The sequence below is a fragment of the Heterocephalus glaber genome, unplaced genomic scaffold (assembly GCF_053883595.1).
Source record: "Heterocephalus glaber isolate CG9 unplaced genomic scaffold, H.glaber_assembly_v1.0 deba00000347, whole genome shotgun sequence".
Taxonomy (NCBI): domain Eukaryota; kingdom Metazoa; phylum Chordata; class Mammalia; order Rodentia; family Bathyergidae; genus Heterocephalus; species Heterocephalus glaber.
Genome location: NW_028258143.1, coordinates 46238099 through 46259789, shown reverse-complemented (window position 1 = coordinate 46259789; position 21691 = coordinate 46238099). Strand labels below are relative to the sequence as shown.

Sequence of the window (21691 nt, the reverse complement as noted above, 5' to 3'; positions counted from 1 at the left end):
TTCCCTTTGGGGTTGCTGTAGGTGATCTGGAAGTCTGGTTTTGAGACTTATTTATGTGTTTTCTCATTTCAACTGGGGCAGGAGGCTGTTAGCGCCTGCACAGATTACCTCCTCTGAGCTGGGTGAGGTGGGACAGGGGCCAGGAGCAGCGGTAGGGATGGTGCCCCAAAAGCCCTTTCCTGTGGGCTGGGAGCAGCTGGAGGGATGGTGGCTGGGAAACCCCTTCCTCTGGACCAGGAGCAGTGGGATGGTGGCTCAGATGCCCCTTCCTCTGGGCCAGGAGCAGTGGGACGACGGCTCAGAAGCCCCTACCTCTGGGCAGGGAACAGTGGGACTCAGTACCTTGGTCTGGTGGTCTGGTGTCCTCTGTGTCTTTGTATTGTGGAATCAGGTGGCTGCCTGTCTGCAGCGGGGTGATTCAGTGTCTTCCGCGTGACTCAGGACCTCGGTAGGGCGTGCACAGGCCTCTCTGCTCTAACTTCTTCAAGGGCCTAGCCCTCTCTGACTGCCCATAATGTTTCTAAGGAATTTAGCTGTGTATAATATCAACACATTTAAAATTCTACATATTGAGTTGCTACACAAATCTGTATATTTTTGCTTTCTTATAAGACTATTGAAAATAAACCCATAAATATATAAATTGATATACATGAAATTTTTATATAAGCATATATGTTTCAGCATGAGGAAATCAGAATCTTTGCAGAAAAAAACCCTATGAAAATGGTCCCCTAATTTTGGCAGCATCGCCACGTTTCTGGGTAGCTCCATCAAAGAAATCTTGCCCATCTGTATGTTTTGTGAAAAATTAAAGCAGAGAAAATATTATTGTGCAGTAAAAACTCATTAATTCAATTATAAATTTAAATTGCAAGCATATACATACTGCAAAAAAATCTTACAAATATCAGATTATAAAAAAATCTGAATGCTCTTTGAAATACATACATACATACATACTTACATAAATAATTGGAATACATCCTAAAATCAGTATAAGGTTCCACCTAAGCCTTGAACAACCAAGAATTTTGTCCATTTTCCTTTAACTTTTATTTCAAAGGGTTGATTTATCCATCAAAAACTTTTAAATGTAGAATTACTTGTTAACATTAAGGGTGTGGTATTTTCATTAAATTCTTCTTGCTGAGACCTTTTTGGGTCCCTCACATTCAAGTTTCTGAGTCTTGTTTCTCTTACTTTTTTAGTCTCAGGGCAAAATGTTTCCTCTCCTCCACCCTTTTCTTTAGCTGCTCTGGCTCCGCTGTTTGTTTTGCCACCCGTTTTCCCTCTTTTTCTTTCTTTTTTCTTTTTTTCAGAATGTATTTTCTCTGCTCATGGTTTGGGCTGAGAGTGGCCAAGGAGCCAGAATCACAGCTGACTTCCTCTCATAGTGGTCCTTCCTTACCTTTTCCAGCACTGAGCTATAATCAGAATCATCTTGCCAACCCTCACCTTCTCCCGATTTAGGCTACCTGTGATTGTCAGTTTTTCCTCATTATCTCTTTGGAGCTCTTTGTATCACTGTATCCACTTCAGAATTAGTTTATAATATCATTTGGAATGAAAAAATTCTCAGATTTTTCTTTTGTTCTGTTTATTATTTTTTTTTTTTTTTGAAACAGGGTCTCACAGTATAGTTCAGGCTGCCCTTGACCTCACAGCTATTCTCCTGCCTCAGCCTCCTGAGTGCTGGAATTACAGGCCTGTTCCACCATACCCAGTGGGATTCTGTTTGAGTATACCTTGTATACACTCTGTGTTATATTTTTACTGGTTCTTCAACTATATCTATCATGTTTTCACACATATTTTGAGAGAGAGAAGGCATATGCACTAGTTTTGAAAGGTGGGCCACATTTAGTCCTGAGTTAACTCATTTTTGCCCTTCCGTGTCCTTGCATGCTCCTATTCCCCACAGCAAAGGCATTTGCATAGCAGAAGTCTGTACATGTTTTATAATGATTTCACAATGTCATTTAGGGACCGAAACATTGGATGAATCAGAGGAAAAAACTAAGTATTGTCAATGGGTGTTTTTTCCTCAGAAAGCACAGATGCAACCCCTCCTCCTACAAATTGACTTCATGGTACAATGTTCTTTATGATCTGGACTGAGTCTTTCAATGATGATAGCAGGAACACAGAGGATAAGCTTAAAGGAAAGCTTCTCTCCTGTTCTGTCTTTTATAAAGTGTAGCAAAATTAATTTCTAAAAAATTGCAATGAAACTTTGAGACAAATTGCAGCCTCCTACATTGTTATTATGAGATTCAACAGACACACTATTAGTTTGTCAAATTGCTTTCCAAGTTTCTAAACACAAATGTATTGTCAATATTTGTACTTACCTTGTTATGGCCCAGGAGTGACTTGCAGACCACATTTGCACAGCAGATTTCTCTTCTATTAATCCAAGATAGTGATATTTTCAAACAGCAACTCAGGTAATATTTGAAATGATTATTTGAAAAACTTGATGGTAGAGGGTGAAAAGGAAGGACAACCCTATTAATGACCTAAATCCTGAATGTAGAAAATAAAGCAATATCAGGAATTCTTAGGAGAAAATAAATTTAAAGTCATGGTTTACTTTGTCATAATAGGCCTTATGCAAATATGCCTCCTAAGGCTAAAAAACAAAGCTTTTGATGTCAAAAAAGCTGGGCTAGGGTCATATCTCAGTGGTGCAGCGCTTGTATAAGGTCTTGCATTCAATCTCCTGCACTGCCAAAAAAGACATAAAATAAGAGCTGAAAATTCTCTTCTCTTTATATTTCTCCACAAAGAAAATAGCCTTGCCACACATCTGACTCTTTCTGAGTGCAGTATAATCACCAAATCCCAGCCCTTTGCACACTATTGCATGTTGTTTCTTAAATCTCTTGTCTGCACACTACCAGTTGTTATCAAAAAGTCTAATTTTCCAGATGTAATTCCATTCACACTCATGGATCCTGGGTTCTTCAAAGGCTCTGAGATTTTCCTCTGTCCAAAGGAAGTGCTATAAGAGATAGTCAGTTGAGATTAGAACACAATGTGTCAGCTAACTCCAAAATCCCAGTACGGAATTTAGCACTACTGGTGCACGGATACTCTCCAGGAAACCTGGTCTCTAGAAATCAATTATTGGATTACATCCATCTAATGCAAGAGTGGGTTTGATGGTAGATACTTTTATCTTCTGTTACCACCAGAGTAATAATTTTTTTATAAGCACAGATGTAAAAGACTATTTGCTTCAAAAATATTTATCAGTTTTATTTAATGATTTTGCATTCCTCAGTATTAATTTTCAAAAAATTTGAAATGGGAAAATTGAAATTAATATTAAAGTGATGTATAAAAAATGTATATAAATAAAAATAAAGGGCTGGGGATTTAGCTCAGTGGTTCCACTGCCTACTTCACAAGCACAAGGTCCGGAGTTTAATCCTCAGTAAAAAATAAAGGGATTATATAAATAAAAATGAAATGTACATACATTTAGGACTTTCATCTAACACAGACATTTAAAACACTAACAAAAAATAAAAATTTCCTTGGCTAAGGTTCCCAAGTACAATAAAATTGCAGGTAAGTATCAGGTAAAATAGGTTAAGTGTTAACATTAGATTTCTCCTCTAGCTAAGAAGAGATCCAGTTATATACAGTCCATTCGTGGTACACATTAAAAAGTTGTGATTACCATGATTTCTTGTATAATTCTAGAATTATTCATTATAAAAAAATAACTGAAAATAATGGCATTTAAGTGGTTTATGCTTTTACACTTCTTTGTTGTGTTCCTGTCTTACAGACTTTTATAGTATTGAATAAAGGGAAGGCCATCTTCCGGTTCAGTGCCACCTCTGCCCTGTACATTTTAACTCCCTTCAATCCTCTTAGGAAAATAGCTATTAAGATTTTGGTACATTCATATCCTTTTCAAGTTGTTAATATTAACTATTTCTACATAATTGATAATGCTTTGTAACTAAATATAAAATTAAATTGGGAAACATCCATATTCTATAGATTTCATCACTCTGATTTTGTATCTTCCTGTGTCATAGAAACTTTATTCTTGAAGTTGATTAATCACATAGGTGTCGCTTAGAATTAGAAAGTCTTTAACATTACATATATGTATGTATGCTTGTTTTATTTCTAAAAATACTCTTAAATATTGAATCCTACAAAACGACAAGATAACTATGTTTATCTTCACCATTTTTGAACAAAGATGCATAAAATTTTCAATGAATAATGACATAATAACAAACAAATATACTTCTTGAATCAAGATCATCCTTAGCTATGATGTAAAGCACTTTAAAGTGCCTTAGAATAAACTGGTAAGTATATTTTCTGTAGGAGAATGCCAGGAGACTTTGGAAAGTACATAACAAATTCTTAAACTTTCCTGATGGTTTTCATGAAAGATGTACTGGAATACTGGCTGAATTTCAAATTTAAGTCACTGAATTATGAGTCTGCCATGCAAAACTGATTGCCTAGTAAAGATTCTGGAAGTTAATGAAAGAAGCTAAGATTATATTTCCAAATGGTCTTAGGGGATTTGCCTCTGATTGGTGTTAAAAAGGTTTCTACAACTAACTTCCTCTATTAACTTTATAAGCACAAAACTTCTTTCTGATGATGTGACCCATAATAAGTATAGAAATTCTACCCTAATTATCATAAGCTCATATCCTTAATTTTTAGAAATATGGATTCTAAAATCTTAAAGTCTGGGCTGGAGGTACAGCTCAGTGATAGTGCACTTCCAAGAACAAGGCCCTGGGTTGGATATCCAGCACTGCCAAAAAACAAAAAGAAAAACTCCACAAAAAATAAAAACCACCAAAACTAAAAGACCATTCTGTTTTTAAGGTGGTAGCAAGAGCGGTCAAGGTTTCAAATACAATGGTAGCGTATTTTCCTATCTTTGGATTCCTAGTGCCATCATGTGGTCATTTAATGAAAATTTTCTTTTTCACTTATGGAAAATTTTTGTTTGGGCAGTAATCATTAGTGGAAAGAATATTGGAACTGAAAGCAGAAAACCTGTGTTCTATAGTCCTATGCCAAGCTAATTCTCTCGAGCCGAGGCCTTACTTCCCTGATTTCTAAAAATGAATGTTAAGATTAGTTGTTTTTTAATGTTCTTTTCATCTCCTTGATTCTATTACTTCTTTTGTTTTATCTAACACTTAGAACAAGCATATTTATTGACACACAGGCTTTGTTCCTAGCATTTCACCACATCTTAATTTTTTTGGTTTGCGTACAAAATGATGGTACTGTTCATCATCAGCTCCATTGTATAAAAGTAAGTGGACACTCAGGAGAGTTCAGTGGTGCAAAGAAGATGAGTCTCTCACTGGAGATCACTTTTTATGTTGAATTTTCATTACATTCACATTATTGAGTCTTTTTATTTCAATTTTTATTGTTTATTAGTTCATGTTTGTAGCACATAATGGTTACAGTTCTCACAGGGCGTTTGTCCCTATATATAACGAGTCTTCATTCTTTTTTCATGCTCTCTCCTCTTGTCCTCCCCACTCCCTCCATCTCTGGGTTCCCTTCTCTTTTGCAAAAGATCTACCTTCCTACTTATTATTATCTATCTTTCATTTTGCATTTTACTTACACTTTGGATCTCTCATAGAAGAGAAACGATGCAATATTTAAGTTTTTGCGTCTGACTAACTTCATTTCACATTATGGTCTCAAGGTGCATTCAGCATTGACATCATTAAGTCTTATTAAAAATATTTACTTTTTATGTCCTCCAGTATTGCTGCACTTGGATAAATTCAGTTGAAATAGAACAACCTAATGCTTAGCATCACGCTGTACTTTGACTATAAATGATTTTCTTGCATTGAGGTATACTCGATAACATGTTGAAAAAATTTCCATATTGCAGATATGTGCCCTTCTTCAATATTTAGTTATTTTAATTGCCTGAATTAGTTCAATATTTTCTGCTCAAAAACTGAGCAACTCCAGATGGCACAAACACAGCCTCCTCAACTAAAGTTCTCTGAGATATAAATATATCAGGTTAATAAAGTTGCAAAACCCAGGCAGATATGGTACCACATGCCTGTAATCCAAGCATTTGGGAGGCTAAGGCAGGTGGATGGCAAGTTCTAGGCCAGCATGGGCTGTACAATGAGATGCTGTCTCAAAAAATAAAAGTTGCAAAAGCAATGCCTTATACTACATAATGCCTTCTCATATCCCATCTCATTTAATCTAAGCAATTATTCTGTGAAGATTATCTTATTACCCACATGTTACAGATGAGGAAACTGAAGTTTACACTGATTAGTTGACTCATGCACAGTATATCCCTCACTGAATCTTGACTAAGCTACATTTCAGGCTTTTCTATGTTAGTTTTACATAATATAATAATTGAAGTTGAATTTTCTTTTGTGTGTTCCTTAACAAAAGCCTACATTATTCAGCATGCTAATTATGTGCACTATTTTGACGAACTGTGTGTTTATGACAATGAGTAACCCTCCTGACTGGACAAAGAATGTAGAGTAAGTTCAACTCACATTTTAAATATTTAAATATATAAATGTATATGTATACTGAGTATTTTGAAACTATGCCTTAATGTATCCTTGAAATAAAACTGAAGAGCATTTGTATTAAAGCTGTTTGTAAACACAGTCTTGCAGAAAGAATTGGCCTGCACAATTAGTGCTTAGGCTTGCTGGTGTTAGATCTATTTCCTCTCTTTTACCTGTACCTGATAGTCACTGGAAGTCCATTATACCTGAACACTCACCACTCTTCCTTTAGGATTACATTATCCAGGGAAACTTCATGAAAGCAATGACAGAAAAGCACCAGAGTCTTGTATCCAGTCAAACTCCCAACTAATTCAGTGAATTAAGACTCCAGAAGGAAAAGTTATAAATGCCATAAGAAGATAATGTTAAACCTCACAAAGTTCTCCTTCCATCAAACACATTCACTTCCGGTCAGGACTATATGAATTTCAGGCATGGTAACCAAAACTTTGGCTTAAAAAAATTAAAAATTTCAAGATTGTAAAACTTGAGACCCCCCCCTTGAGGGCAGAGGGGCCGTGTTGGTGGTACTTGCAGCTGGGGCTTCTACAATCAAAGCTCCACACCTGCTCACACTGCTTGTGCTGTAGTTCCTAACACTTTGCACCTGCTGACCCTACTGCTGTGAGCTGTTCCCGAGAGCCTCTTTTCTTTATACTCCCAGGTTGGAGCCAATAAGAAAATGGATGGATTCATGAGAAATAACAAACCTTTATATTCAAAGAATTCCTAAAATATTGATGTTAATATGTAGTCCCCTAAGGTCTTCAGTTACTCTGTCTTCTATAATTTTATACTATCCACCAACTCCAAATTCTAGATAGAAAATTTCTGAATTATTACAAAGTTTTACTCAAAATTAGATTTTCACCTCTTATAACTCAGAATTATTTACTAGGATTTTAATAAAGTCCTTTTCCAGGTAAATTAGCCTATATTTTAAAAAAGGAAACTTGTCAGTGTCTTCTCATTCTTTAAAAATCTGAGAATTCTCATTAAAACTGATAATTCTTTGCCTTCTAAAGGAAAATTATTCTATGCTTCTGCAATATTATTGATTGGTTCCTGTACCTTTTGAACTCACTGGCTAATTCTCAGGAGGCTCTATTCATTTCTGTCCATATGGAGACATTTCAGGCTGTAGCTAGACTGACTTTACATGGCATGGGTTTGTCACATTGCTCTTACCATACTTTTAAAGCAACTCTTTATGTGTTAGGGAGTTGAATTTAAATTTAGGGATATGTTTTAATTCTATAAAAATAAAGCCAATCTACTTTGGTTTCTTCTTTAATTCTCCACTATTGTACTGACAGAGGGATAAGAAATTGATACGTTTTGAAAGAAAAATATTACTTTATCAATTTTTGAATACTTGTTTCTAGGTACACCTTCACAGGGATATATACTTTTGAATCACTCATAAAAATTATTGCAAGGGGCTTCTGTTTAGAAGATTTTACTTTCCTTCGTGATCCATGGAATTGGCTTGATTTCACTGTCATTACATTCGCGTAAGTGCTTTTTCTGAGACTTCAAAAAAAGACTATATTTAGTTTTCTGTTAGTGTTTATGTTTTTAAAGAATAGGTTTGCTCTACCTGTAGAATATTTGGGCATAATTTATGACGTTTAAGCTCTGTTTCAATTTAGCACCTCAGAGGTCTAGGTGACATTTCATCTTCACCATGGCATGAAGTCTTTGCAGTAGTTGAAACTACAATTTTCACACATAAAAAATGTAAACAAATTTTGTATATGCCACTCTTCTAGCACACACACACAGACATACATACACCTTAATATAAAAATGCACATGTTTGTAATATGCCCATGAAAATGGCTTTAAAAGTTACAGGCACAAACAATTCTACTGGTTCCACAAATTTGTACTAACCTTACCTCTGCTATGCACATTCATGCACAGCTTCTTTTATTACTTTGATCAAGTAGCCTGGCATGGTGTTGCATGCCTATAATCCCAGCACTTGGGAGGCTGAGGCAGGAGGATCACCACGAATTTGAGGCCAGCCTCGGCTACATAGTGAGTTCAAGGCCAGCCTGAATTACATAGTGAAACCCTGTCTAAAACAAAACAAAACAAAACAAAAACTCACAACTTTGATGGAGTAATAAAACATAAATATCTACATGCACTAAAATACTCTAAGAATCAAACAGGAAAGATATATTACATCAATTTAATGAATGATTATTCCACCAACAGACTGATCATTAAGGCTTATAAACAAACACATTCTCTCGGCTTCATTTCTTTTCTGACTCCTTACTTCCTCTCCTCTTTCTCTTTATGGCCTTCTTCATCTCTTTCTTTACCATTAACATAACATTTATCTTTATCTTATGCCTATGAGCTTCCTGCTATCCATGTATATTCAGTAATATGGACAATTCCTGTGTCTCTCTTTTTATTTCCTATTGCTAAATTTACCCAGAAAGAGAACTAAAAAAAAAAAAATGATGCAGGGGCCGGGGATTTAGCTCAGTGGTTTCACCACCTGCTGCGCAAGTTCAAGGACCGGAGTTCGATCGCCGGTACCAAAAAAAAAAAAAATGATGCAAATCCATTTAGGAATAGGTGAAAATAAAATGTGGAGGATTGTGGAGCAACACCACTGGCCCTCATTTGGGAACCCTCCTTCTTGGCCTTTGCAAGTGTATTGTGGTGGATCGCCTCATACCACTGATACAAGTCAGAGTTCCAAACACTGCCTATCTGGTCTTAATTTGATATCTGATCAAGATGAACCAATTCTACACCATTCTCTCTAGTGACAGCTTAAAAGAAGGCAATTGGGGCTTTTGTTTCTTGAGCATAAAATACCAATAATGGTGTACCATAAAATGTTGTTCTTAATTTGCCTAATTTTTATTTAAAAGATATAGTAGAAAGATGATATTTTGTACTTAAAAGGAATAAGACAATGTGCCTTTTCATGTCTAAATTTCTCTTGGGTGAATTTCCTAATTGAAACATTGAATCCATAGCCAGTATTTATTTTCTTTTTACTTAATTCTCCTAAATTACACATGATGTTGATTACATCCCTTTCCAAAATGGCAGCAGGAATGACACTTTGGAAGCTAATGGTCTTAAATCATGAAAATAAACCCACAGCAGTAGACTTTAATTTCTAATTTGCCACTTAAAATATTTGTTATTTAAGATCACCAGAAAAATCTTTATAAAAGTACCAAACAACATAAACCCTGCCCAAATCTTGAGTAACTCTGATTTTAATTCTACAGATATGTAACAGAATTTGTAAACTAGGCACTTTTTAAGTTCTTTGCAATTTCAGATTCTCAAGAGCTTTGAAAACTACTTACATAACACCAGGTAAGAAGTAGTTAGTGTTAAGCACAGGGACCTACACCTGTCTTTTTATCTTGTTACTGTGTTTGTGTGTGAACTCCCTGCTACAGGTATGTGACAGAGTTTGTGGACCTGGGCAATGTCTCAGCATTGAGAACATTCAGAGTTCTCCGAGCACTGAAAACTATTTCAGTCATTCCAGGTGAGAGCTAAGTTAAACAGTTGACTTGTTAAGTTCTTTTAGCATCAGCCTTTTTGCTTGGTGTTTAGCATTATGTACAGATAGTCAAGAATGATAAGACAGAGGGTTTCACAGAAAATGATGATTACTGTTTAAGCTTAAATTTTATCAGTCTTGGAATTTAACAGTTTTCTAAATAAGACATTGTAATATATAGCTTAAGTGATTTGCATTTAGAGATATTTTTGTCATGTCAGTTTTATAAACATTTTTCCTGTTGAATCCATGAATCTCTAATTTCTTATTCATTGTGGCCATTGATTCCTATGTATAAACAACATAAATATTCTAAGTCTTTTCCTAAAAAAAATGGCAAAGAATAATATAGTAAATATTTCATGAGTCTGCATGGAGGATTTATCTTAAAATGAACTTGAACTTTAAACCACCCCCAGTTTTACAGCAAAATCTTTCCTGTTTATTGGTAGGAATTCAACCATATTTATTCAGGTAATTGGTTACAAAATTGACAATTAACTCTAGAGAAAGAGTGGATAATCTTCACTAGCAAAAGAGGAGAAACTCAAGAGCCTTTCCTTAATATAAATTTCATGAGAATCATGAACCTTCACTATTTTTTCTCATTATAATGGAATTGGAATTGGATTTCACTGTTTGGATCATTAAGTTTTCAGAGTTCATCTTCATGAGCTCTTCAGCCTTCCAAGAGAGTTGCCCTCCACTAATATTGTATTCTTAGACTTATTCATGGATTCCATTTTTAAGAGAATCATATGAAGCATTTGTTATCCCAGACGTGCTTTCAAAGCAATAGGCCTCTTCTTTCAGGCCTGAAGACCATCGTGGGGGCGTTGATCCAGTCAGTGAAGAAGCTGTCTGATGTCATGATCCTGACTGTGTTCTGTCTGAGCGTGTTTGCACTAATAGGGCTGCAGCTGTTCATGGGCAACCTGCGGAACAAATGTATACAGTGGCCTGCTACCAACGCTTCCCTGGAGGAACATAGTATAGAAAAGAATATTACTGTGGATTACAATGGCACACTTGTAAATGAAACTGTTTATGAGTTTGATTGGAAGACGTATATTCAAGATTCAAGTAAGAATTAGTGTTATGTATATATTTTTTTCTTTGCTTACCTGCCTTTCATCTATCTAGTTGTGGACAAGTTAAAAATGAAAGCATAAGAAAGAGACTGTAGGGCCAGGGATTTAGCTCAGTGGTTCCGGCGCCTGCCTCGCTAAGCGCAAGATCCCGAGTTCAATCCCCGTGTACCAAAAAAAACCCCAAACAAACAAGAAAGAGATTGTAGTCTCTTTGAAAAATACCTAATCAAATTATTTAAAATTATATTTATATTTAATATTTCTTTTCCATAAATTTTATTTATTTGGTTTCTTTTCTTTTTAATCCATGGCCTTTCACATGCTAGGGGAATTTAACCACTTAGCTACATTCCCCAGCCTCTTCCCTGGATTTTAAATAACAAGTCATTTCTATTTCTGCAATGAATTTTAAAGAAAAATTGTTAATCACCAATTAATGGTTTGCACATATTTCACTTTTTAAAATTGATAATAGTTCTTATTTTGACTCCCAAATGCCTCTTTCTGTTGCGCCATCATGTGAGAGGCTGAAGAATTTTTCTTGATCTGGAATTTAACAACTTGCAAAATATTTTTTAGCATACCACTAAATATGGATAAGTGAACTTGCTGAACAACCATTTTATTCCAGATCTAGAGTTATTAGGAAACACTGACTGTATGCTTTATTATTTTCTAGGGTGCTATCATTTCCTTAAGGATTATAAAACATCTGTAATTTCTGTGACCCATTCTACTTGTTCCATCACTGGATTTTTTTTCTTTTTTTTTTCTGTGAATAATAAAGATATAGCTACGTGTGAGCACATTTTGAGTTTAATTTTTATATACTTAATATTTTTTCATGTACAGATATTTCTTTTCCTTATGAATCATGTGCTGACACTGTTTTTTGAATATGTTACGGGTAAATAATAAAATTAAAGAGAAAATTTTACTTGCTTTTATTGTCACTTTAAAAAGAAAGTATTAGACTAATTATTTTTTCCATCCTTCTAGAATAAACTATTTCAGTGTTCGACTAATTTGTCTAAATGCTTGGAATAAAGATAAACCAATAACTTGGTTTATTCACTTATTTATCTGACATTTTCTATCACTCTTCTGAAGCTTAAGTGAATATAATTTTGTACTCTATTCCTTTGCAATATTACTTTGCAAGAAGAAGAGTATTTATCTTTAGGTCACATGGTATTTCCATAAAAAAAGAAAATAATGTACTAAACTATTAGCTCCCTAAAGCATCACTTTCTCCAGTGTCCTGGCACAGTTTCTGGCATTCTGTTATCAAGGGTTAATGGGTCACACTGCATAGTACATTAGGGTTTACCAAAGGTTCTCATGTACTTTATTTCCTTCGATTTCTTCTCTTACATGGGAAGACTGTCCAGTGATGAAGAGCCCAGGATTAGAGTAAAATACAAATGTGCCTTTTTCACTTCATACGTTGTCAATAAATCCACTGCTGTCACCAACCCTCTAAATCTGTTGTTAGTTTGATTTTTATCTAAAATCAAAACACTGACTCTGAAGATGTAACTTAGGGTTGATTCTCCTAGTAAAAATGTAGTGGACTGTTTTTCTTAAACTCAAATTAAAAGAAATCAAGAATATCTGAGATTATTTTCAGCTCTAAAAATATGATTATTATCATTTGTCCTAATAGTAGTCCACTTTTTGAAAAAAAATTATTTGAAATCAAATACAGGTATAAGTAAAATGATTCCATTTTAAAAGTGATAGAGGGCCGGGGATTTAGCTCAGTGGTTCTGGCACCTGCCTCACAAGCCCAAGGTCCTGAGTTTGATCCCCGGTACCAAAAAAAAAAAAAAGTGATAGAAAATTAAATTCATTGTAACTAAAGTAAATATTATGAGTAAAGTTATATTTTCTTCAAGTTAAGGTTTTTAGGTCATTAAATCTAAAGGAAAAAACTTTTTAACTTCCAAATATCATGACTTCTTGAAATATAGAAAAAACATTGCCATTGTTCTTTTTAAACTTTCAATTAGAATTAAAGTAAAAGAACTTTGATAAATTCTGAACAAATTTTTGATATCTTGTAGTTATAATGAAATTTTCCCTAGATGGTCCTGTATCCTTTACAAAATTATGCATGGAATAAATTACTATGATAATTTAGCATCTAAAAAGTATTTTTTCTTACAAAATCCAAAAGTTATTATTTAATTCGCTTACTATCAAATGTTTACTTATCCATTAAATAAACTTTACTGAAAAACTACCAGGTCTCAAACACTAGTGACATCAAAAAATTAATCATTGTGACTTTATTTCTAGGAGTAATAATATTGAAAACAAATAGTCACAATATAGGATAATGAGTATAATAAAAATGTAAGTGTATGCATGTTACTGGTAACTCTGTGAGGAAGTTTCTTAATTCTTTCAGTCTTTAGTGGAAAAGAAGTAGAGGTTGAAGGCAAATTTCTTAGAAGTAGTGATACTTTATCTGGAGGTTGAAAGAAGGTAAGTAGTTTGCTAGAAACACTGAGATAATGTAATGCTCACCTACAGTAACTAGTATCCGATACCCTTAAAATAACATCTAATATTTGGAGGGAAAGGGAGTAAATGTTTGCTTTGAATGAATTGTGTGAAATAATTAAAATCACTCAGTGATCCTAAAAGTAGGACCTGCTCTTGCTATTAGCAATTTAGTGTTTTTAACAGTGCAAACATTTGTCATATGATTTTCTATTTTCAAACAGGGTATCATTATTTCCTGGAGGGTTTTTTAGATGCACTACTATGTGGAAATAGCTCTGATGCAGGGTAAGCCATTAATCTGTGTGTGTTTGTGTGTATGAATGTACACACACATATATGTATATTTTCTTTTGTAGAAACTGATAGCATCCAACTAACTCTTTGCATACCAATTTGCTGTTATTAAGGTTATTTAGAAACCATGAGATCATTTAAATTTTAGGTAAGTTTTTTCTGTGAAAAAGTAGTACTGTTAGCTATAATGCTGACTCCTTTAGTAAATATATTAGCCATGAATCAACTCTGGAGACTCCACAGGAAAGGAAAATGAAATCGAATTACATTTAAATGCTAATTATAAAAACAAATAGCTTCATAAAATGTTATTAGGAATTCTATCCCATAATTTGATGATGACAACAAGTGGCTAGTAAAATTATATTAAGTCAAAAGTTTCAAATGTGATAGTTATCATACTACTATCTTTTGAAATAGCAAATCATTGGGCTAGATAATAAGTATGGGAATCTACCAGACTAAAACAACAGCAGAATGTCTTGCAATACTTTCTTCTTCCCTACTTACAGCCAATGCCCAGAAGGATATATTTGTGTGAAAGCTGGTAGAAACCCTAATTATGGTTACACAAGCTTTGATACCTTCAGTTGGGCATTTTTGTCCCTGTTTCGACTGATGACTCAGGACTTCTGGGAAAATCTTTACCAACTGGTGAGAATTTGAAGAGATACATACTGCATTTAAGTAGAAGTATACAAAAATATGAAGTGAATCATGACATCTAAACTACAGCATAATATAGTACAGTAGGACTTAAAATTCAGAGATTTGAGCTTCTCTATCCCATTCATTATAATACATATGAATCAGAGTAATGCAAAGGATAGTAATTTTCTCCCTTTTTTCTTTGACTCAAGTCATATTTCTTACTCTTTTCAAACACAGGCTCCTCTATAATAAAGGCATAATCTCCCTTTCAATCCTTTCTCCTTCCTCAAGTATTATCTCTCAGGTGGGAGGTGAAGAAAATGAGGTGGATACAGAAATAATTTTGGTGTCTGATGTTCACCAAAGGTTCAGCATTTTGATGGAGGTCTCAATTATATTTTATTATTTTTTATTCTTGATGAATCCAAGAACTCCCTCCTAGAGATCAGAATAGGAATGCATAAGTTTAAGGTGAAAGAAGAGGTGAAGGTTAATAAAACAGTGAAAGAAGTAGGAGGAGCTGGGTGTGGTGGCATGCACCTGTAATCCCAGCAACTCGGGAATGAGATATAGCACTCTCCTAGAACACAGCACTAGCCTTGGGTTCAATCCCCAGGGCCTCAAAAACAATAAAAAGACTTGTGAGCAATGTAATCATCATTCATAGCATAGTTCTGCTATCTGTTAATGAATAATGTTGAAAAAATTGTCATATTTTTGTGTCCAGACATTGCGTGCTGCTGGGAAAACATACATGATATTTTTTGTTCTGGTCATTTTCTTGGGCTCATTCTACTTAATAAATTTGATCCTGGCCGTTGTGGCCATGGCCTATGAGGAACAGAATCAGGCCACCTTGGAAGAGGCAGAGCAGAAAGAGGCAGAATTTCAGCAAATGCTTGAACAGCTTAAAAAGCAGCAAGAGACAGCTCAGGTAAATTACCAAATCAAACATACTTTTCTCATAGTACCAAGTTTTATTAATAATAATAACAATAATAACAATAATATTTTACCAGCAACTTTTAAAGTTTTTAATTCTTACAAAAATATTAGAGAAAAATAAGAGATGTAATTGTTTAATAGTACTTTAAGAAGTTGGTAGTAGGAGGTGTTAGTAAAAGTTTCTATACTTTTATCATCCATTTACGTACAGTTAATCTAATTATATCATTTAATTACTCTAAGATGTTTGCAATTATAAATTATAATAAAAAGTATATTAAAATCAACAAGATTTTCACAATTTAAAAAATGTATTTTACGGGGTCTGGGAGGTGAAAAACTTTTACTGAATCAGTATGTTGCCATTAGGAGAAAATACTAAGGAAATTATCATTCTCAGGATAAAATTATTGGTTATTGTGAAAAAGATCTTCATCTATCTCAAAAATAGTCTCTTCCTTTCTTTAATCAAAAATGTATTGCCAAGGGATTTAGCTCAGTGGCACCACGCCTGCCTTGCAAGTGCAAGGTCCTGAGTTCGATCCCCAGTACAAAAAAAGTCTCTTCTAATATGATTTGTTAATTGCCTTTAAAAGAAATTGATCATAGAATAAGGTTTATTAGTTCTTACAGTGAGCTTATAATGAAGTGTTATTGCCCATCCTGCAATTAATTATAAAATGTCTGTCCTAGTATTCCTATCTTTCCTCATTCTTTCTGTGTAGCATACAAACTCACGATCTTTTTTAAAAAAGAAATTTTCTTCAAGTATATTAATGTATATGCAAGAGTCCTGTGTTGAAGTTACATCTAGGAACAGATATAATAATAAAAATGCCAATTTAGTACCAGTACAGGTTTTGATCCAAAGTGTCAATTTAACTCAAACTCACAAGGCCAGTAAGAATGAGTGTTGAGCTGAAGATGGTGGCCAATTTTTGGTGAAATGAACATTTTGTTTCACTTGGCGGGAAAGTACTGACCCTACTTCCTCCATTTTACTAGATAAAGTGTCATGAAGGAGTGAGAAAGGGATTTTCGTTATCACCTGAAAATTTGATTAATAATATTGTAAAGGTATTGAATAACTCTGTTTCAACAACTGGAGAAAGGACTTGAGACCATTACCTCATTTTTGGATATGGCCTTAGTAATTCACTAGCTTTTCTTCCACTCATCAATTTATTTTTTCAAAGAAAAGATAACAATGCTAATTAAATATCAATTTTTAGAGTAAAAAGTAACATTCATCATGTTTTCATGGATAACCAATAGGTCTTTTTGATATGTACTCTGTGAAGAATAACAGATATAATAAATCTAACAATGGAGAAAACTAGATTATTTCTGAAAGTCTTCATTAGGTAGAAAGAAAGAAAAATCCCCCTTGAACTTACAAAGCATCGTCTATGTTCGATCAGCTTCAGGCAGCTAAATGATTTTATAAGTGTCATGTAAATACCCAGGGCATTTTACAGAAAGATAAACACTCCTCTATTGTCATGCTACAACTATTTTTTCTTAATGTAGCAGGCAGCTGCCACTACAGTCTCAGAACATTCCAGAGAGCCCAGTGCTGCAGGCAGGCTCTCCGACAGCTCCTCCGAAGCTTCCAAGTTGAGTTCCAAAAGTGCTAAGGAAAGAAGAAATCGGAGGAAGAAAAGAAAACAAAAAGAGCAGTCTGGTGGAGAAGAGAAAGATGAGGATGAGTTCCACAAATCTGAGTCAGAAGACAGCATCAGGAGGAAAGGGTTTCGCTTCTCTATTGAAGGGAACCGACTGACATATGAAAAGAGGTACTCTTCTCCACACCAGGTATGGAACTACTGAGTTACTGATGCACAGAGGGAAATTAGAATGCTCCAGAGGGAAGAAGAATTAAAAAGGAGTTAGGACTTTTTATTGACTGAATCAACAATTAATTTTATTATATTTAAATCTATCTTTTCTGCATGTAGACATGCAAACATTTTACTCCAAGTATATAGTCGTCTGCATCTGCTGGAGTTGAACTAAAGCTGGGATAAAAGTCAGGAGGCATGGATTGTTTGTTCTGATACCACCTTTTTGGTACTTATTTATAATGGCATTTAATCCTTCTGGTCTTCAGTTCTTTTAACAACCACAAAAACAAAAATGTGGATCTGAAGCTAGGTGATCAGTAATGTCCATTTGGTTATTTTATATTATATTTTACATTGTATTTTCTCCTTAAATTCTTTATAAGATAACATGCATGCTTCTGAAAATATTAGTCATGGTACACTTTACCAAAAAGAACATCACTAGGAACTTAAAGTTTCAAAACTGCTGTGTTTTACAGGTGAAACAGGAATAATCATTTGTGATTTTAGAAAAGTGGACAAAAAAATTTGTCAAATGTGTTGAAATTCACTGGAAGGAAAGAGCAATAATAAGTGTAGCTTTGTTAAGATCTTGCAGTCAGTGTTCATTGAATGTTGACAATGTTCACAGCAATATATGTAGGAATGTTTGCATTTAAACTTGAAAAAGGTAGCTCAGCGATTTTTTTCATTATTATGTTGCATTCTACTTCCCTATTCTTTAATATCAATGACTACAAACTCTCTTTTCCAAAACCAATTTAATTTATTCTGAATACCTATACTTTGAAAAGTTTAATCAAAAAGACTGTGCCACATTCTGTTATGAATGCTGAAATTTCTCTTAACTAATTTAATCTGGCAAATTTGTCGAAAGTTCATTTCAAAGGGCTAAACTAATACGATTTTGCTTTTTGTTTGTTTCAAATTTTTAGTCTTTGTTGAGCATCCGTGGCTCCCTATTTTCTCCAAGGCGAAATAGTAGGGCAAGCCTTTTCAGCTTTAGAGGTCGAGCAAAGGATGTGGGTTCTGAGAATGATTTTGCTGATGATGAGCACAGTACCTTTGAGGACAATGAGAGCCGGAGAGATTCCTTGTTTGTGCCCCGACGACACGGAGAGCGGCGCAACAGTAACCTCAGTCAGACCAGTAGGTCGTCCCGGATGCTGGCAGTGTTTCCAGCGAATGGCAAGATGCACAGCACTGTAGATTGCAATGGTGTGGTTTCCTTGGTTGGTGGACCTTCGGTTCCTACATCGCCTGTTGGACAGCTTCTGCCAGAGGTGATAATAGATAAGCCAGCTACTGATGACAATGTAAGGAAGTTTTAAATAGTTCAGGCATGGCTGGCCCATTATTGCTACACCAGCCAGTGTTTCTACAGAATGGAACTCTTGAGAATGATCCCTGGTTGGTCAAGCTATGAATGCACCTGCATGGTGTAACACCTTTAATAAACTAACCAACTAAGCCTTGAACCTCAACACTCTTCTGCACAAACCTGAATGCATTTATATATTCACATGCTTAGGATTAATTAGGCACAATAATTACTGCCTCCAGTTGGAGGATTTGCTATATACCCACACTGAATTTAAATTTCAGGACATCCTCTAAGGCCTTGGTATAAAACTAAATAAATAATCTTTCCATTTAAATGTAAAGGGTGTATAATAAATCTTTCCATCAGATTCTTCAAAATATTGTGCTTTAGTTCAGACTTTCAAAAACACTGATTAAACAGATAGCTTCATTGTTACCTTAAAATTTCTAATACGCATATTTGTTTTACTGAAAAAAATGCTGATATAGACCTTTTCAAAACTAAATATTAGAGATACATAGATTGTTAATACAAACAGATAATATAATTGTCTGTGTGCAAAGGTATGTCATATATTGGTGAATGTGTACCGAGATGAGGAATTTCTAAACAGATGCTGCCTCTTTTAGAACAACTCTCTCACTTAGAAATATATCAGCATGATGAGGCATGATTAAGTCAGAATTAGTTGACTTATTGCTTTGGTACCCTGGATGAAACTGTTGTCCATGCAGCATGTGTGTGTGTTTTGTAAAATAAATCTTGTGTTGTCAGTGACCGTCGTGTATTGTGTCTAGAAAATGAGATGGCAGCTAAGTGTGTTTTAATCCTTGGTATTTCCTAAAAATTAAATTGCTACCTTCTCAAAAATTGAATGTTTGATCACTTAGATGATTTTTTAAAATTAGTTTTTCATTAGTAGTTTAGAAATAAGGATAGCTATTAAATATGACTGCCAAAAGATTTATCAATTATATCATATTTACATCACTTTTCATAAAATTATGAAATAAGAGTTTTTTAAAACTTAATTTTTGCTGTATGACTGAATGGTCAACAGTTTGGACATTCCAGGTTAGTAATACAATAAGTCAGCAATATCTGCCATCAGCAACTAAATATGAAAGTGCACATGCATGTGTTTCATGAAATTCACTGTTTCACCACTTGATTGTTTGCTTACCGTATTGCTCAAGTTAATAATTTAATGAGGTAATATTTTCTTTTCAGGGAACAACCACCGAAACTGAAATGAGAAAGAGAAGGTCAAGTTCTTTCCATGTTTCTATGGACTTTCTAGAAGATCCTTCCCAAAGGCAAAGAGCGATGAGTATAGCCAGCATCCTGACAAATACAGTGGAAGGTTTGTCACAATTCCATTTTTATTTTTTACCAAACTTATTTTCTTATTTAAAATAAGTATCTCTATTTCTGTGTTATAAACTTCATCCTAATGAGAAAACAATAGATCTTATTCAAGGGTCTTTATTTTTATTTGTGCTCACATTGTTCTAGAAAGTTTAAAATTTATTTAAACTTAATAATATTGGAGTCTAGAGACTATTATTATCTTAACCTTGTCTGGAAACTCTGATAATGCAGAATATGTCATCTCCATCAGGGGTTTATAATCCCACAAGTTGTACAACTCTCTGTTCCACTTAACTTCAGACTTCAGCAACACTGTCTCATCCAGCTTCATCCTAAATACCCTCAAGATTGGAGGGTAAGAATACTGTTGGTCATTTTCAACAAATAAAAAACTAAAAATATGATTCATGGTGCACTCCAGTCCCTACGCTATCTCTTATGACCTGAGCTTGGCAGTGTAGCCAGTCATTAACACAGGATTTCACACAGTATGTTACACCAAACAATATTCTTATTTAGACTTCTTTTTAAAGACCTTGCCAAGTGCTGAGCCACAGTATCGATACACAAGAAAAAAGAAACTATTTCTTTGCTACCTATCTTAGTTATTTTGCCATTGCTGGAACAACATACCCAATACCTACAAAGGGTGTTACAGGAGGAAATGTTTATTTTACCTCATAATTTGTAGATATTTCATTCCATAGTCATCTGGCTCCAAGGCAAGGGGGCATGGCAGAGGAGAAACAGTCCCTGCCAGAGGAGGCAGGAAGCAGTGAGCCTGCTTTCTTTTTGTCTCTTTATATTCTTTATAAACAAACCTATTGATTGGTGACATTTACATCCAGGGTGGGGCTTCCCTCTTCAGTAAATCCATTCAGCCACATCCAGAACTTTGCTAATCCAATCAGGGAACTAACACTGTTATCACACACCCTTCATCATATTCACATACCCCGGATCCAGCCATCTCTGAAATGCCCCACCTATGAGCACGTGGGGCTTTGGAGGGGGCATCAAAATATAATCTAGATACAAGCTATAGCACTATCTCTGCTCTCTGTATGTCTGATGAGGTACAGTGGTACCTTGGTTCATGAACACTTTTGTTTGCAAACAGTTTCATTATCAAACAAAAGTGTTTGGCAAATCGTGTTTTTGTTTACAAACTCTGCATCCAGTGATGAACACAACCACAGGCATCTTCCCTGCACAAAAATGAATGGGGTCATATTTTCCAGAATTGTGGAACAAGTTAAATTCGTGAAAATACCATTGTATCTTTAGGAGTCTAGAATGAGTTGTATAATTTTTTGGTACATTTTAGGTATACAATATAATGACATTCATCATTGGAAATTTGCACCTTTACATAATCTCTCTTGGTCAAGTACAGAGTATGTTGACTTTGTACTACATGCAAATATGTCCATTGCTGAAAATAAGTACAGTGTATGTGAAATAAATATTTGTGTGCATAAAATGAATCATTCAGTGCTTATTCTGTTTGTTTGTTTGTTTGT

At 34.6% G+C, this 21691-nt stretch overlaps 1 protein-coding gene across 13 annotated transcripts in view; it reads left to right on the top strand.

Annotated features, from left to right (window-relative positions):
• Scn1a (sodium voltage-gated channel alpha subunit 1) overlaps nt 1–21691 on the top strand; it is a 171950-nt gene that overhangs the window by 95149 nt on the left and 55110 nt on the right. For 4 of the 13 annotated variants that reach the window (XM_087199801.1, XM_087199800.1, XM_087199802.1 and 1 more), the window contains 11 exons: nt 3803–3923; nt 6461–6548; nt 7970–8098; nt 10031–10122; nt 10951–11220; nt 13961–14024; nt 14546–14687; nt 15412–15618; nt 17160–17444; nt 18409–18789; nt 20028–20160. In XM_087199801.1, coding sequence (XP_087055927.1) covers nt 3803–3923; nt 6461–6548; nt 7970–8098; nt 10031–10122; nt 10951–11220; nt 13961–14024; nt 14546–14687; nt 15412–15618; nt 17160–17444; nt 18409–18789; nt 20028–20160 — 1912 coding nt within the window. The remainder of the gene's footprint in view (nt 1–3802; nt 3924–6460; nt 6549–7969; nt 8099–10030; nt 10123–10950; nt 11221–13960; nt 14025–14545; nt 14688–15411; nt 15619–17159; nt 17445–18408; nt 18790–20027; nt 20161–21691) is intronic. The other 9 variants (XM_087199806.1, XM_087199828.1, XM_087199837.1 and 6 more) reach the window with 5 other exon arrangements.